This window comes from Sylvia atricapilla, chromosome W (genome assembly GCF_009819655.1).
Source record: "Sylvia atricapilla isolate bSylAtr1 chromosome W, bSylAtr1.pri, whole genome shotgun sequence".
Classification (NCBI taxonomy): Eukaryota; Metazoa; Chordata; class Aves; order Passeriformes; family Sylviidae; genus Sylvia; species Sylvia atricapilla.
Genome location: NC_089173.1, coordinates 2239194 through 2257116, shown reverse-complemented (window position 1 = coordinate 2257116; position 17923 = coordinate 2239194). Strand labels below are relative to the sequence as shown.

Here is a 17923-nt window from a genome sequence, read left to right as displayed (position 1 = left end):
GAACTATTTCTGAGGTCTTTTTTGTCAGTCTGTAAACCTACAGACAAGATATGCTGGGAAAAAAGAGGTGCAGGGAAAAATTGATGCCTGTCCATGGTAATTCATGTAGCTCTTATTCTGTTACTTATGTTGCTGTTAGAAGTAGTGGCTATGATCCTTATATAATTTATCTTTTTTCTCCTTTCCTTTCCCCTCCACTCCTGGCCAGTATGACTTCTCACTGGAAAAGAAAACAATTGAATGGGCTGAAGATATCAAAAAAATTGAAGCTGCCCAGAGAGAAGCTGAATACAAGGCAGAAGAAGCACTAGCAAACTCAAAAGCAGCTTCAGAAGACATCACCAAAATGGTGTTCTCGGAGGGACCTTGCCCTGAAGTCATGCCTCCTCCTATTAACCCCATCCTCACTAGTATGCAGCACAATAATATTCTTACTCCCACACCAGCCAACAGCAGTGCTGTGAAGCAAAAGGTTCTCAGTCCATCTCATCCAAAAGCAGACTTCAATCCAGCTGATTTTGAATGTGAAGAAGACCCTTTTGACAAACTGGAATTAAAAACTATCAATGATAAGGAAGAATTAAAAAATATTCTTGAAATTCATGTTGGTACTACTGGGCCAATTGTTGCCCAGCTATTAGATAGTACTTTGCCCAAAGTAGACTCTGAGTCTGTGTTGCAAGATGAGAAAGTTCTGACATCCATAGAAAGTTCTACGTTGGACTTCAAACCCCTTCACAAACCAAATGGCTTAATCACTTTACCACAGTTAGGAAACTGTGAAAAGATGTCCTTGTCTTCCAAGGTGTCTCTGTCCCCTATCACTTCAGTGAGCAACATCAAATCCCTGTCCTTTCCTAAACTTGACTCTGATGAGAGTGATCAAAAATCATCAAAGCTTATGAGCACTTTCCACAGCCCTACCTGTCTCCACAATGGCACTTTGCTCAGCTCTTTGCAGACCTGTGCGCATAGTAAAACCAGTGAACTGAACGGACACCATATGGTGGGCCTTTCTGCTCTAAATGAGGACAGTGGCATGGAGATATCAACATTATCCTCTTCATCCAGACTGCCTTCCCTGGCTGTGTCAACAGTTTGTACAGAAGAAGAATCGCCTCATAGCACAGCGATTATGGTAAACACACAGTGGATTAGAGTTGGGGTTGCTGGGGAGATGTGGAGTTGTGGAGGTGCAGAGACAGATGTTGCTTCTAAAATGTCCTTTGGTTTTAGGTTCATTTAATGGGAGAGATGTGTAGATCATGTGTGGTAGTTCCTCTTCATTTATGTTGCAAATTGATCAATTAAACAGGTCTTCATGCTGGCAGTTCTGAACCTTAGATTATTACTTCACACATTCCCCTAAATCTGTTATTTTTAGACCAGTTCTGGTGACTTTTCTTTCAGCTTTTTGGTACTTGTTCATAGTTGCACACCATTGAGCTAAGCATGAAATCTTTGTACAGTCCTGTGCTTTGTCATATCCAACTGAGATTTATAAGATTCTGAACTGCTCTTAGGTTTTGAATTAAATCTCTTCTAGATTTGTTCCTCGGTTTGCTTATATATTTGCTGGAAATAATGGAAATGCCAGCTTTTCAAGGAATAGAAGCAATCACAGATTAAAAAACATGTGCGTTGTCACTTGGGACAAAAAGTGCTTGCAGTTAACCTGGAGTGAGAATTGTCTTTTTTTTAACATTTAATTTATTTATTTTCTTTGTGAGATACTTTTTAAAATCTAACCCTTTAAAACGATGAAAATTATGGTGGTCTGAAACCTGGTATTTACCCTCTTCCTTGTAAAGGAGGGGGTAAGGATTGCCTTCTGGATACTAAAAACAGTCTTGAGGATCATCTTGGATCACTAATGTTACAGTTGGTTGCTGTACAGCCCTGAGACAGGAATTTGATGTTTCGTTTCTTCAAACTTGTAGCAAGTTCCAGAATTATTTTTGGGATGCTTAACTTCACAACAGCTATTGTCTTTGTGAATAAGAGCAGAAATTTGAGTAAGTGTTGAGGTTAGACCCCAGCCAGCCACCAAGCTCCAGGCAGCCACTCGGTCACTCCCCCACCAGCAGGATTGGAGAGACAATCAGAAGCAGACAAGCAAAAAAGGCCTTGATGCTGTGCAAATGCTACTCAGCAATAACAAAAACATTTCTATGTTATCAACATTGTTTTCTGCACAAATCCAAAACATACTAGTCCATACTAGCTCCTGTGAAGAAAATTAACTCTACCCTAGTCAAAACCAGCACATTCCATCCCTTATTCCACAGTATTTACATCATGTGCAGGTCCTACACTATCCAATACAACCTCATTAACCACCCCACTCTTTCCCATTCTTTGATATAATACACAGATATCATTCCCTTAGTCTGCAGGTCAGGACACTGCTGCTTTTAAGGCTTCTCTCTTCCACTGGTTCATGTGGTTCCTGTTTTTCCTGGTTTCAGCTGGAGTAGAGTTTCTTCTCAGTAGCTGTTACAGTGCTGTGTTTTGGATTCAGAATGAGAATGGTGTTGATAACACACCAATGTTTTAGTTTTTTGCTAAGTCATGTTTATCCTTAGTCAAGGACTTCTTTTTTCCTTGTCTCATGCTCTGCCAGTAAGGAGGTTCACAAAAGAAACTGGGAGGGATCATAGCTGGGAGAGGTGACTCAAACTGACCAAAGGGATATTCCAAACCTTAGAACAGTCATACTCAGTATATAAACCACGGGGAGTTACCCAGAAGGGCGGCCAATCTGGGTTCAGGAAGGGGGGTGGGGGGGGGTGGGGTGGTGTCTGGTATCCGTCAGCAGGTGGTGAGTAATTGAATTTTGCATCACTTGTTTTTTCCCTTTTTCTTATCATTATCATAATTTACCATTATTGCTGTATTTTACTTTATTTTCAGTAATTAAACTGTTCTTTTCTCAACTTACAAGTTTTACTTTGATTCTTCTCCCCATTCCACTGGGGTAGAATGGGAGAGAAGGGGAGTTGAGTGAGTGGCTGCATGGTGTTTCATTTCCAGCTGGGCTTAAACCATGACACTGTTATAGTAATTCCTGTAACATACAACTCAAATAATGTCTGGCAACAATTTAAAGGTATATCCATTACAATCTCCACCCCTGGTCCTTTTGGGCCAGGTTATAGCATTTAATAATGCAATGAACTCCCCTTGTTCCCAGCCTGGCTGCAACAAGGGGTTTCCTGCTAGAGTCCACCACTGGTAGAGCCCCTATCATAGTCCTCCATGGCTGCAGGGGAACAGCTTCCTCACCATGGTCTGCACCACAGACTGCAAGGAATCTTTGTTTCCCCTGCTTCAGCATGGGGTCCTCCCCATGGGAGACAGTCCTCCATGAACTTCTCCAATATGGGTCCTTCCCATGGTCTGCAGTTCTTCACAAACTGCTCCAGTGTGGGTCTCTCATGGGCTCACAAATCCTGCCAGCAAACCTGCTCCAGTATGGGCTCTTCTCTCCACAGGTCCTGCCAGGAGCCTGCTCCAGTACTGGCTTCTCATGGGAAGTCTCCTTTGGGTATCCACATGCTCCTGTGTGGGGCTCCTCCACAGGCTGCAGGTGGATCTCTGCTCCTGTGTGGACTCATCCATAGGTCACATTCCCTTCAACTCGAGTTCACACTGGAGTTCCAGTCTGTCCATTACAGCAGCAGTGCCCTGGCCATCTGCCAGCCCAGGCACATCACCACTGCTGTTATCTAAACATTCCCAGGCACAATACAGTGAGATGATGAGCAGCACAGCACTACAGCAAGCAGCGGAAGCAAAAACCAGCCACTAGTGAGCACTAGACTAATATAGTCAGGCAAGCGAGCCCATGGCAAGCGCAGGAGCCTGCCAATTAATAAACAGCACTAACAGCTATAAATTTGTCCTACCACATTCCAATCAAATCTGTTATCTTGAACCCTTTGATCCCCGTGTTGAGTGCCAAAAAGGACTGTTGTGGTTTAACCCCAACCAGCAACCAAGCCCCACACAGCTATTTGCTCATTCCCCTGCCAGCAGGATTGTGGAGAGAATTGGAAGGGTAAAAGCTAGAAAACTCATGAGTTGAGATAAAGACAGTTTACTAGGGAAAGTAAAAGCCATGTGCACAAGCCAAGGAACACAAGGGAGTAATTTACTACTTCCCATGGGCAGGCAGGTGTTCAGCTATTTTACAGCTGTGAAATTACACATAACAATTACTTGGGAATATAAATACTATCACTCCAAATGTCTCCCCCTTTTCTCCTTGTCTTTATATACTGAGCATGATGTCATAGAGTATGGAATATCCCTTTTGTCAGTTGGGGTCAGATGTCCTAGCTGTATCTCCTCACAACTTCTTGTGCATCCTCATCCTCCTCACTGGCAGGGAAGTACAAGAAGCAGAAAAGGCCTTGACACTGTGCAAGCCCTGCTCAACAATAATAATAAAAAATCCCTCTATGTTGTCAACAGTCTTTCCAGCACACAACCCCATACTAGGTACCGTGAAGAAAGCTAACTACCCCAGCCAAAACCAGCACATCAGTAAGCTTGTTATTTTTTTCCCCAAAGAACCTAAGATCTGGACACCAGTACTCATGAAGCCTAGTGAAAACTGTATGGTCAAATCATCTAGCTGGCTCTAAAATAATCTGGCTGTTTCTGTCCAATATAAATGATGCTTCAGTGATTCTGTGACTTTTGACATACTACAGGGTTTTGTGACACCACGTGCTCTGAAACAAGTGACACTGCTGCTTTGCTGTTCTCTCATCTCTTTTCAGACTTAGGAAAATGCATTATTAATTGCGAATTACAGTATTCTGACAACTAGTGTATTTGTCAGCACAGGAGAACAGCTGTTTATTGATCACCAGAACAAATTTAATACAGTAAACTTTGGCACAAGCAGCAGCATGCTGAGCAACTGCTCACTGTTACAGATCACAGGTTCGAGAGGTGACTATCATTGTATGTAGCTCAGAGGTGAAAACTTAAAGTATGACACATTTCTAGAGATTAACATGAAAGATCACTTACGACTAGATGACCACATTTTCACTTGACTATTCAAATCACTATGCCGGATTAAAACTTATTAAAGACTAAGAGGGAAGGTATATTCTCAAGAATGCCGTAAGGGAAGATACAAACTGATAAACAAACAAAAATAGTCTTATTAGAAGTAATAAAGATCTTAATTTGAAACTGTTTCTACTTTGGAAGTAGCAAACCAAGAAATAGGTATGCCAACAGAACTAGACTTCAGAATGTACTTGTTTCATATTTCCGCAATATGGTCCCAGTGGCTGGAAAAGGGCAGCTGAGTTGCAAGAAATTGAATCACAGAATCATTTAGGTTGGAAAAGACCTTTAAAATCATTGAGTCCAACCTTTGACCGATCACCACCTTGTCAATTAGACCAGAGCACTGAGTGCCATGTCCAGTTCTTCCTTGGACATGATTTGTAAATGTAACAAAATTTTGAAATTGTAATTGAAGTAAATTGTAACAAAAGTCCTCAGAATGTGAAAATTGTAGAAGGAAGTCACAGTCATCTCTGTGACTTGGAGCAGAAGGGGCATGTCTCCCTTCAAGGTTACACAAGAATAAGCCTGTCCTTTTTAGAAAGCCTCAGAACAATTATATGTCCCAGTGTATTTAACACTGGGTTTTACATAGAATTTTTTTTTCTCACAAGACTAGAAATTGCAACTTTGGATTTGGAGTTTCCACTGGAGTTTATGCTTTACCAGTGAATTTGATCTAGGGTTCTTTGGATGGAAATAAACTTGTGATTTCTCTGAGACTGCATTGATTCTCTTCTGGGTGGTCTCCTCTCCTCAGTGTGTTTATGGTGGGGTTTTTTTGTCTTGATTGGTTGGTTTTCTTTGGGGTTTTTTTGGGTTTTTTTGAAGCTCACTAGTTTGCTTTTTGCAGCATTGGCAAAGGAGAGAAATGATTAGTGAAGTCAACAGGTTGGAACTAAACAAAGCTGATCAGAGGCCTGATTAGTATGATGCATTTAAAGAAATCTGGTTGCTGGAGGATGGAGTGCTCCTGGTAGATCATTCAGAATATGTATTGCTGCAGTAGTGTGATGTATGCAGGCACACCAGCTGCAGACAGGGCTCCCAGCCTATGAAGTCCCTAAAAGTAGGCACAGTGTACAAGAACATACTGAAAGCAATGTATGTTTCCTTCTTTAAGGGCACTGAAATGCAAGTTTGAGATGTAAGGGGGAATGATGGCTGACTGACCAGTCCTAGCTTTGTCTCCCAAAATTCCTTTAGCTGTTTTCCTCCTCCACTGGAAATTGCTGACCTCAAACACAGGTTGTCAAGCTCAAGTACACTGAGGAAGAGGAGTTGGTCCTGGACACTTGAATCGCTAGTCTAAGAAGCAGTTTTGGTTTTCCTGGTTGCAGCATTGATAACAAAGCATCATCCTTCAGTTTGATAACTAATTGATTTCAGGGCTACTCCAGAGCTCCACTTCAGTGTATCCCATATTCTAGTTGTAGTGGTTTCACGTTCACCAATTTCCATTTTCCAAATTTAGTGAAGTGGTTTGAGTGGCGACCAGAATCATTTACTCTTTTTCTATATTATATGATTAGGAGAAAAGCAAAGCAGGCTCAAACTAAAAAGTATAAAGACAGATTTATTACCAAACTACAAAAGAGAAAAAATTAATAAGAATCAGAATAAAACCTTCAAAACACTTCCCTCTCCCCCAACAGCTTCTTTTCCTTCTCACAAGACAACGTATAAAGACAAAACCCAGAACTCTAGGTCAGTTTACCACTTATAAAATAGTCTTTCATCAGTTCATTTAGAGAGAGAAGTCTCTTTTGGTCTGCTATGGAAACTTTCCACAAGAAAGAAACAGTCCACTTGTGGCTTTTAACTCTCACAAAAATAGCCGCCCGGGGAAAATCTGCAGTTGTGAACCTCCCATATCATGTAGCCTTTCTTGCAGCTACATATGGGCCATGGATTCATGCATACTCATGAGGTATCATTTTTAAAGATGAACAGCTCCAAAAGCAAAGGGTTTTTTCTTCACTATCTCTAAAATCATCTTCATCTCAAGAAACAGAGGTCTTTTTTTTCCCTGGGGGCAGAGGGCTTCTATCTCTATCTTCCTCTGTTCAAAATTCTCCATTAGATCACAGCTATTTCAGTTTTTACTTAGTCCATCACAAATGCCTTTGCTTATCTCTACAATTTAAATACTCTCATCATCTCCCCAAGTGCATATTTGTTCCATGGTTTAAAGGAATAGTCTAGCATATTACAGTCTGTTACCACAGCTCAGAAAAGACTTTCAGCCCAAAAACCAAGGCATCTTCTCCATCTCCTCATCTAAGATACCACTTTTCCTCAACTGACCCCGAATCTTCATAGTGTCTCTTTACATGTCTCGCTCTCTGGCTGTTCTCTCACTCAGAAAAAGGTTAGTGCTTTGCCAAGTTTCATCTGTGTAAGGAAAGAGTTAACATTCTCCCAGGTCTGCAGAGGGCATGCTGGTTCTTCCCCGGGAGATGGCCGAAGGTGGCAGACTCAGGCCGTGCCAGGGCTGGAGCCAGGATCTCTCCTGAGGCTGAGCTTCACCCCTCTCCCTCCCCTTCCGTCCAGCAGCCGCTGGGGGGGGGGGGGGGGGGGCGGCTCGGCCCGGGCCATGATGGAAGTGCAGCATAGCAGCAGATGTTAGCAGCCACTTGGGCCCGGCCTTGACCGGGACAGTGCATATTCTTCTCCCCTCCTTCTGCCTGGGAGTCATCAGGCCCACCCCGGATGAGACAGCTGCAGCGGCAGGGCCCAGCCAGCCCACCAGGCCCCAGGGGTCCACACAATGGAGCAAGACCAGTCCTGTTACCTGTCCTGGGGCTGGGAAGAAAAGGAAGTTTCCCAGGACTCATCAGATTTTTAACCCTGTGTGTGCCCAGAGACATGTCATCTTTCTAATTGGTCAATCAAGCTGTCAACTTCAAAGCCAGTGACTAATTGTTTTTTGCTATAACTTTCTTGAAAAAATCACTTCCGTGCAAAACCAGCACACTAGTGCTTTTTGCTTTGGCAGAAGTGCCTGGAGGAAGGGGGTGTGTGAAGAGCTTTGAACCCCTCTACCACCATGAGGAGAGGTTCTTGCATAAACCAGTCCATCTGACCAAACATGATTTCTTGGGCTTTGTGTCCTAGAAGATAAATCCTTACCCTGGAGATGAAAATGGGTAGAAATGCAGAACAAGGCTTTTTATCCCCCCTCTCTTTTCTTCCCTCCCCCAATAGATGAATTTTGCCAAAATCCTAACATATATTCTCAAAATTGTTTTTCTATAAATAGTGGTTTTTTGGGGGATTTTTTGTGGTTTTTTGGTTTGTTTGGGGTTTTTGTTTGGTTGGTTTTTTTTCAGTTTGGGCCCAAAGAAGGCTTTTCTGAAAGATGTAGACAAGCTTTCAAGTAATCTATGTTGGCTTTAAAAGATATTAAGGAAAGGAGTAAACATAGGCCCTTGGTCCAAAGTAATTTCTTGCAGTCTTTTTAAATCTGATTTAAAATGCCACAAGACTTTGAAATGGATGAATTGAAAAGGGCAGAGTTCTGACTTTGCACTTGGGTAAAGTAATATAAAGTGGAGGGTTGGTTCTGCCCTCCAGCAGCCTGGTTCTGCAGAAATGGAGCAGGTGTACAGCAAGGAACATTATCCAGCCTTGTTAGTGTACTGAGAATGGGACCAAGTGTTGGGCACTGGTAGAAAAATCACATGCTCTTTTTAGCTAGTGTGCCATTTTGCTCATATATGGTGGTGATGTGGATAAGTGATTTAGGTCATTTAAACAATCACCATCAAAAGTATTAGCAAAAGTGGTTTTAATATAAATTTATAAAAGTGTGATTTAACAAAGTTTGATGGCAAGGTTCACTCTATTACTTACTACATGGATGAAATATACAAAAGAAAATCAAATTTTAATTGATTTTGAATCATTTACAGAGACCAAAGATGCAAAAGGGTAAGAGAGACCCTCCTGTTGAATCACAAGGTTCATAGTGGACCCCCTTGGTTTCTAAACTGACAGAGCTTAGATGCAACTAGGTCCAATTTTAGTATCAGGCTTGGACAATGGTTTATGTCTAATGGAATTAGCTACATGGATTTCATTAGTATTAATTCAGCATGCTATCAGTCACTTACCAAGGATCTGTTGTGAAATAAAGGGTATCCACCTCAGGTAAGAAATCTCAAAAACTGAGAGACAGCCTCGCTCAAGAGGAGAGTTACTGGTGTGCTATGCCAGCTGGTGGATGGGGTCCGCCGCTTGGGACCCAGAGAGCCACAGCCACCCCAAAGGATGTCTCGCTAGAAACTGCTCCTTGGGGGGTCAGGGCGCTCCTCAGCTGGCCAGAGGGGCTTCTCAGAATCGGGCAGAGCAGTGATTTTTCAGCTCAGTGATTTCAGCTTTCAGTGATTTCAGCTCAGTGCTCTTAGCTCATGCCCTTGTGAGTTAGCCCCTCTTTTAGCCGGCCATGGTGAGAGAGAGAGAGGTCTCGTATGGAATTTCCGCAGGTGGTACTTTATTGAGAGGGTACCAGCGAAAGGGATCCAGGGACGAGGAACCTCTGCTGACCAGAGGAAACTCAGGGGTTTTTATGGGACACCAGGGTGGGAGGAAAAGGGTACAGAACCAATCAATTGTAACAGATCTATATAAAATCCCGAGGGGGGCTTGTGGGTCTCCAGCCAGGTCACCGTAGCTAGGAGGTTTGCCTTTGTCTTAGGTGCTCTGGCTGAAGTTGCAAAATTCTTCCTTGACTCCTCAGCTTGGCTCCCTCCAGGGCAGAGCAGCCGGGGCTCCGCCCACCTCCACAGTGTGCAGTCCATTTGCAATTTAGAAAGAACTCAAATTGGACTCATCCAAAGATCTGTTGTTGATAAAAAGTGTCTTTGCCTCCAGGAGCAACCTTGAGAGGCATCCCAGCTCAAGAGGAGATGACTGCCCTGCAGCCACGCTGCCTAGCAGGGAGAGCTCAAAGGTGGCTCACTCAGACTGTCATATTTATGGGATAAAGTGGTTGGCTCATAGTCAAATTGCATATGATGGGAAAGGTATGCATGAGACTCCTTAAACCCACAACTTTCTTTGGTCCTTGATAAATGCATCTTGAAAAAATCACACACTATTCATGTGTTAATTGTACAATCATATTCCAAGCTCATATGAATCGATGCTCTCTGCTCCTTTGTGTTTCATAGAACTATAGCTCAGACCTTTACCTCCTTTGGAGCCTGTATCAAACTAGTGCAGGTTTAATTAAGGGAGTTGAGTGCATCCATCACAGGTGTATGAAATGAAGTGCTTTGAGACTAGAAAAGAGGTATGTGTTTCTCTTACTCCTCATGGTCAAAAAAATTAAGGGAAGTCTCTAGGCAATGATTTTAAAATTATCACTATCATTCAACCAGCATGTTACACTGAGCTTTGTGAACACGTAGAAGTCACAGTGACAGAATAAACAAGCTTACAATTATTATGAGAGGGGACACATCCTTCTTGACATATAATCTGTTTTTATAGAGTGCTGAAAGAAGAAATTTTCCTGATGATGTCTATTTTATAACTTCACATAACTGTGTAATGTCTGCATCTTACATGTGGAAACCTGATCAGACCACAAGTCTCTTTAGTATAGTAGACTTATTCCCAGATCTCTCCCATAAAACCCTTCCTCCCCAGCTGTAGCAAATTCTGTTCACTGGTGCATAATTTTATAGTTATCTTTTTGTGTGTTGTCCAACAGGTGCACCCAGACTACAGGGAAACAAAAATACTTATGGTAAGTTCCCAAATACCTGTGTGCTTGCATTGGATCATGTTTCTGAAAATCTCCAGAAGTAGTGTTCCTTTGAGTACAGAAAATCATAGGTGATGAGTAAACTTGGGGTAAAGGAAGCAATCTGCATGCTTCTGCTGAGGTACAGGGTTTGACTATATCATATGGTTGGGCACTGAAAGGTTCTCATCCACTGGTAGGAGAGGGCATATTGGAAAGAATCTGGGTTGTTGGTTGCTGTTTTGAGAGGTAAAATGTATGGTGGAAATCAGACTGAGCACTGCTTGGTTTCATCCTAACAGTAACTTCCCAAGGCAGTCTAGAAAGCCTCTTGGATTAATTACATGGGATATCCTGGTTCTGCACTAGCCAGAAACAGGATGAGGGGATGCAGAAGATGATCATCACCTCAACCTCTGGATTTTCCCCTTTAGGTAACACACCAAAATTTCCCAGTGTCTAAAGTGCCAAATAATACCAGCTGCACAAAGCAGTTGGGTGACCCTGCTCCTGAACTACAGCAGGCCCTCTCTGCTAGTGAGAGGCAGTGCATAGAGACAGTCATCAGCATGGGATACACACCTGAGGATGTCCTGAAAGCCATGAAGAAGAAGGGACAGAACATAGATCAGGTAAGAGCTTCTGCAGTGGGGAAGAAACCCTTGATTGGATGCTGATTTGGCTGAGAAACAATCCTAGGTTTGCAAAATGTATAGGGGGAATATATTTATTTTAACAAGAGGTTGCAGCCTGTAACTGCTGTGATGTTAACCACTAGAGTTGTCAGCTGGTAATAAAGGCTCCCAAAACCAAAGAAAAGAGTGTCCACACTTGTTTCTGATGAGAGACTGAGTCAACCACACCTATGGGTGCTGGGTAAGAGCTGCACTGAACTTGAGATGGATCCTTAGCTCCATGTCAAGGTGGGAGAGGTACTGGGCCTTCCCAGAAGCCACAAAACCATCCAAAGGAAGCTTAGCATGGCTCTATGCCATGCTTAGCACCATGTGACAAAAAAACCCAGCCAATTTCCCTTGTTCTGAGCATGGGTTGCAATGATTATGTCTCTACTTGTAGAGAGGGATTTTGCCCCTGCCAACTTAGAACATCCCTGAAAGCCTCTTGCAAGGCACCACTGACCAACTTTCTTTTGTGTGCTATGTTGCTTCCTGCTTTATGTGCTGCCTCAAACACTTGCGAAAACCAGGTCATTGAACATTAAGCGCTGCAGGATGAAGTGTGGCTCTGTGTCTTGGATCCGCTTCAAACATTTTAAAGCAGGAAGAGTGTGGCCAAACTTTCTGTGTGGGAAACTCTAGGTGGACTGTGTGCAGAGCATTGCCTGGCAGGACTGCCTGTTGCCTGGGGAGGCGGAGCATCCCAGTGATTCCTTGTGGAGCAGATCTGCTTGTCCACTACCTACACATTGAGAGTGATTTAGGCTGTATGCTGGAATGAACTGTAGTATCAAATGAAAAAAATGTCCCTTAGGATGGTGGTTTTAAATCCTGCTGTATTTGCAAGCTGTGTTCTTTTGTGGACCTAGCATTACCTATCAGACATTTCGCCCTACCTCTCAAAACTGAGGACAGATAAAAAATTTGGCAGTGGTTTCTGTTCATGTGAGCTGGGATTTGCAGCTCACTCACTGGTATGCTGAGTTGATCTTTAAAGCCTGAATGCTTTCAGATTGCATTAGCTCTTGTGACTGACTGAGAAGCTAAAAGCTGAGTCATCTTGACTGTTGAATCTACAGTTTCATCTTAAAAACTTGTAGTATAAAAAGCAGAGTTAAACGACTAAAGATTGCCTTGTGAGACTTGACTAGAGCAGATGATGTTCAGAGCCGGTGGGAGAACACAGGAGGACAGAAGGGCTCATCTGCTTTCTCTGAACAAGTTCTTGCATAAAGACGGTCTCAGATCTACTAGGAAGGACTTTATCTGAGTCCCTGGTGGAGCCTGGGGTAAAGTCATGCTGAGCCCCTCTGCATGTACAAAGATGGTATTCAGCCATGTGCTGCAAATGCTGCTCTGCAAACTTAGTTTCTTTTCTTCATTCCCCACAGGTTTTGGATTACCTGTTTGTACATGGACAGCTTTGTGAGAAGGGCTTTGATCCACTTCTTGTTGAAGCAGCTTTGGAAATGCACCAGTGTTCAGAGGAGAAGGTGAGGGTACAATGTGTGCAGGAATAGAGAGAATGTGCAGTTCCTCTGGCTGATGTAATTCTGGCTTTTGTGGTAATGCCACCTTGTTTCCAAAACTGCTGAAGAACATCCCTGTGGTGATAAAGTGAATATATGTTAAAGCATTAGAATTATACTGTGTTCCTTTATCATTCTCACTTGCATGCATTTTTTTCTGGAGACAGGATTTTTTCAAGACCCTGCTTATTCTGGTTGCAATGTTTTGAACCCAGAGTTCTCTTGTGTGTGAGGTGCTTGGTACAGAAACAGTTAATTTCAGAAGCAGCAAATTATCTTTCAAAACCTGCCAGCCTCCCCTGGCTGTGAATTTTCTCCCTTGTACAAATGCATCTGCCTGGCTGGCTCAGCAAATTGGGTTAGTGCTCTCCCTGAAAGAAGCTAGAAAATGTTTTTTTTGGGTCTAATTCGTTGTTTGGCTGTTTTACAAACACCAAAAGTACAGAGACAGGAGTGAGTAGCCAGCTCAGAAGACAGCAGGATCTTTTAAAATTTGACTGTCTGTTGTGTGCCAAATTATTATATAAAATCTTTAGAGGTGCAACCCAACCCTCCAGATGTAGAATAATAGAATGGTTTGGGTTGGAAGGTGTCGCGGTCGGCAGGAGAAATGCAGCAATCGATATGACTGATCAGCAAGTCTCAAGTTTGTTTAGATGAGTTTATACAATTTATAGTGTGCTTAATGAAGCTCATGCATAGTGCTAAAGCGAGCTCACCATTTGTTACATGATAAAGTGTTAACTCTCCTTACCTCTGCATTCCTGTGGTTAGCTGTCCTCCAAACTTCTGCTTACCCATCCTGTTGCACATCTTGATATTGTTTAGCAGCTGCACTCAAGGACACGGTGCCCTTGCCTATATAGATAAGGGCTGACTAGCATCTTGCTGCTATCCAGCTGCAGCGTGTCTACATGACCTCTCTCAGCTAGCCATTCCTCTACAGAAAGGGTCCATAAAGATTTTCTAGTCCAAACCCCTCCCCCTTCCTCCATAGGCAGGGACACCTGGAAGGTGCTCCAAGCCCCAACTTTTCTTGGCAACCTGTTCCAGTGTCTGACCACCTTCACAGTAAAATATTTCTTCCTAATATCTAACACAAACCTACCCTCTTTCAGCTTAAAGCCATTCCCCCTTGTCCTATCACTCCATGCCCTTGTAAATAAATAATCATTCTCCAGCTCTCTTGTAGCCCCTTTAGGTACTTGAAGGCTGCTACAAGGTCTCCCCAGAGCCTTGTCTTCTCAAGGCTGAGCAATCCCAACTCTCTCAGCCTGTCTTCATAAGGACAAATGCTCCAGCCCTCTGATTATTTTCATGGCCTCCTCTGGACTCATTCCAACAGGTCCACATCTTTCTTGTGCTTGGGACCCCAGATTTGGATGCAGTACTCCAGATGGAGTCTCACCAGAGCAGAGGGGGGAATCACCTCCCTTGAGCTGCTGCCCATACTGCTTTTGATGCGACCCAGGATACACTTGGCTTTCTGGGCTGCAAGTGCACATTGCTGGGTTATGTCCAGCCTCTCATATACTAGCATCCCCAAGTCCTTCTCAGCAGAGCTGCTCTCAATATATTCATCCCCCATCCTGGATTGATTCCAGTGTTTGCCTTGACCCAGGTGCAGGACCTTGCACTTGGACTTGTTGAACTTCATGAGGTTTGCACAGGCCCACCTGTCAAGGTCCCTCTAGATGACATCCCTTCCCTCCAGTGTATCAACTGCACTACACAGCTTGGTCTCATCTGCTGAGGGTGCACTCAATACCCCTGTCCATGACACCAATAAAGATGTTAAACAGCACCGGTCCCAATACCAACCCCTGAGGAACACCACTCATCACTGGTCTCCATTTGGACATTGAGCCCTTGACTGCAACTCTGAGTGCAACTGTCCAGCCAATTCCTTATGCACCTTGTGGTGCACCCTTTAAGTCCATGTCTCTTCAGTTTAGAGACAATGATGTCATGTGGGACAGTGTCAAATGTTTTGCGCAAGTCCAGGTAGATGACGTCAGCCGCTACTGACGTCATATATATGCCTTCTTGCCTTTCTTGGACTTTGTGATGAGCTTGCAAACAGAGGAACAACAGTGTGAAAATGGGAGCAGTGATGTAGTTCAGTAAATGAATTTACTACTGGCTTAACCCCAAAACTGGAAATGGCTAATCTCCTGATCATCCATCTCAATCAATTTGATTTTGGTTTGATTTTGTCATCATTTGTTATCCCTCCCCCCAAAGTGGAACAGAGGTCCTGTAAATCCCAGAGGATTCATAAAAGTCTGATCAGTCATTCACTTCTTGTTACTTTATTGTTTTTTAAATTGGGGAGGATTTGTGGTTTATGTTGGTAGTATTGTACACAGTGTGTCCAATAGGATTTGTGCTAATCCCACAAGTTTGTCCTAGATCTGAAGAGCCATTTGATATCAAGAGCTACTGTGCTGTTCCCAAAGTCAATGTAACTTTTAAAAAATTTAGATGCAATAGGAGTTGGTATATGTGGGGGAGTGGGGTGACATTAATCAGAGTCTGTTAGGCCAGGCTGATAAATTTCCTACTGGGAGAGACACCCCCACAGACTGAGCTTTGGTGCCCTTGCTGAAGAGGATTTTGGAAATGCAGGCCTGCAAACACAGGGGACTGAAGGTGAGACTCCATGGGCTACTGCACCCAGAGCTCTGCTAACTGTGATGTGAGCAGATTTTCTTCAACCATTGGATGGGCTGTACTTGGGGTGTAGAAATCCACCCTATGGGGTGTCCAGTCACTGAAGACTGGCTGTGTGCTAAACCTCCACTGAGCACTGATCCTCTTTTCTCTTGCAAATAATGGACTGTCTGTGTCTTTCAGATGACAGAGCTTCTCCAACTAATGAGTCAATTTAAAGAAATGGGCTTTGAACTAAAAGACATTAAGGAGGTCTTATTACTACATAACAATGACCAACAGAAGGCTTTGGAAGATCTGATGGCTCGTGCAGGAGCCAGCTGAAAACACATTCCTGGATTCTCATCATGCAACAGAGCAAGACCAGGGTGACTTAATCTCAGCAAGGAGTTTGGCTTTTTGCATATAAAGGAGAGTGTCTGAGCAAGCCTGCCCATGTGCATCACTCCAGCATTTCTCTTTCCACTGGGAGCCAACTTTCTTTCTTAAATTAAATTTAAGTGTCCTTTCCTAAGTTTCCTTTTTTCCAGTTTGACCACAGAGAGTTTAGACTGTCCAGCCTCTATTGGAATTGTACACAGGTAGAGATGGGGTGGTTTCTCCCACTCACCTTTGCACTGGAGTTGAACAGAAGAACATTGTTGGTTCTGAAACTAGGGTGCTTTGGTTCTTTGAAGCTGCTTTCATGGTGTCTGCTTGTACTGAATTACTTGATTGTGTCATAGTCCAGATTAACTGGTTAAATTTGACCTTTAGTGCAATGGAGTTTTATTTTTGGGGGGGAAAGTTAGTCTGCAACTTAGTAAAACACTGTTCCAAGAGACTGTTGCTATGCAGAGCCTGTTCCTCTTGGGTTTTTTTACCCATGCATCCAACACTTCTGCCAGACATGCATGTTCAATGCTGAGTGGTCTGTAAATTCCCTTGAAACGGGTAAGCTGTGAATTCTGTCTGGACCTGCAACTTATGTTGGTTTTCGAACCTGAAAGCAGAGAGCTAGAGCTTAGTATTCTTAACCCCCCAGGTTTGTAGGATATTTAAGGCAATGCTCTGCTAGGAAATCAGTTCTCTTTTTGTTTTAAATAATACTCAGTGTGATGCAGGAGGTTCCTTTCAAGCACTTCCTTTAAAAGAGATATACTCACTGCATTAGTTCCATTTCTCACACTGCTATAAAATTGCATAATAACATCTAGTACTAGCAATCAGCTTTTGGGTTGGTTTTGATAGTCAAAGTTCTAAGTACTTAAAATATCAAGTCTTGAGGAATCTTTAAAGTAATTCACGAAATATTTTGATTCTGCTGAAGAAAAACTAACAAAATCCTCAATATAACTCCCAGTGTCATGGTTCCCATCTCTCATGCTCTTTGGCTTCAATAAATTAACTTACTGGATCCTGCCTGCCCAGGTGCTGCCTGCTCCTGTAGGCACACATGCACACTGTGTGTTGGGCAGAACAACCAGAGGTCTCCAGGCAGATGGCTGCAGTGGTGCAAAACCCAAGCCTAGGGATCCTAACTCATGTTACAACATGGAGCTGTGAGCATTGAAAACTTAGGGAAAGTAAAACGGCTTGGCTCATTTCCACAATTTAAGTTTTTCAGTAGGAGGTTTTAGCTTATCAGGACCCTGAAGTAGATGACATTTGTCTCTATTATGTTGTTAACTTTATATGACCAAAACATGTAATTTGGGTTCAGTGTTAACTCCTGGAGTTGTCTGTGAGGTTCTCAACTACGTTAATTACCTTTACTTAAAACAAAAGGATGCTGAGAAAATATGTACCTGGTAAGTATCTAGGAGGTGTGGAGATGAATGATGAATAGGACCAGGACAGATTTCCTTGCACATATCCCATAGTACAGAGCTTCACCAACTTCTATTAGTGGGACTGGAATTAAAACATTTCTAAGAAGGACATTCAGCAGCTGGTGGATCAGCAGCTGCTGCCTCTGTGAGTGCAGGTAAAGCAGTTGTCCAGCTTTCTTTCCCAGATGAGAAATGTGACAGTTTGAAATGAAGAAATGGAGTTCCTGATTAATCAGAAAAGCTGGAAAACAAAACTTGAACTGCTTTACTGCCACTGCTGAGAGCACTCGGTTGTGTTGCTTGTTTCAGTTTTCTCACAATTAATATCCAAACAAATCTGTCTGATACTAGACAATCTTGAAAGGGCAAGAAGTCTTGCCAGCAAAGAAA

At 43.0% G+C, this 17923-nt stretch overlaps 1 protein-coding gene across 2 annotated transcripts in view; it reads left to right on the top strand.

Moving 5' to 3' along the window:
* LOC136373326 (ubiquitin-associated protein 1-like) overlaps positions 1-16541 on the top strand; it is a 95007-nt gene extending 78466 nt beyond the window's left edge. For both annotated transcript variants that reach the window (XM_066338222.1, XM_066338221.1), the window contains exons 4-8: positions 209-1138; positions 10811-10846; positions 11278-11475; positions 12912-13013; positions 15906-16541. In XM_066338222.1, the coding sequence (XP_066194319.1) occupies positions 209-1138; positions 10811-10846; positions 11278-11475; positions 12912-13013; positions 15906-16046 (1407 nt within the window). In that variant the 3' untranslated portion in view covers positions 16047-16541. The remainder of the gene's footprint in view (positions 1-208; positions 1139-10810; positions 10847-11277; positions 11476-12911; positions 13014-15905) is intronic.
* The last annotated feature ends 1382 nt before the right edge of the window (positions 16542-17923 follow it).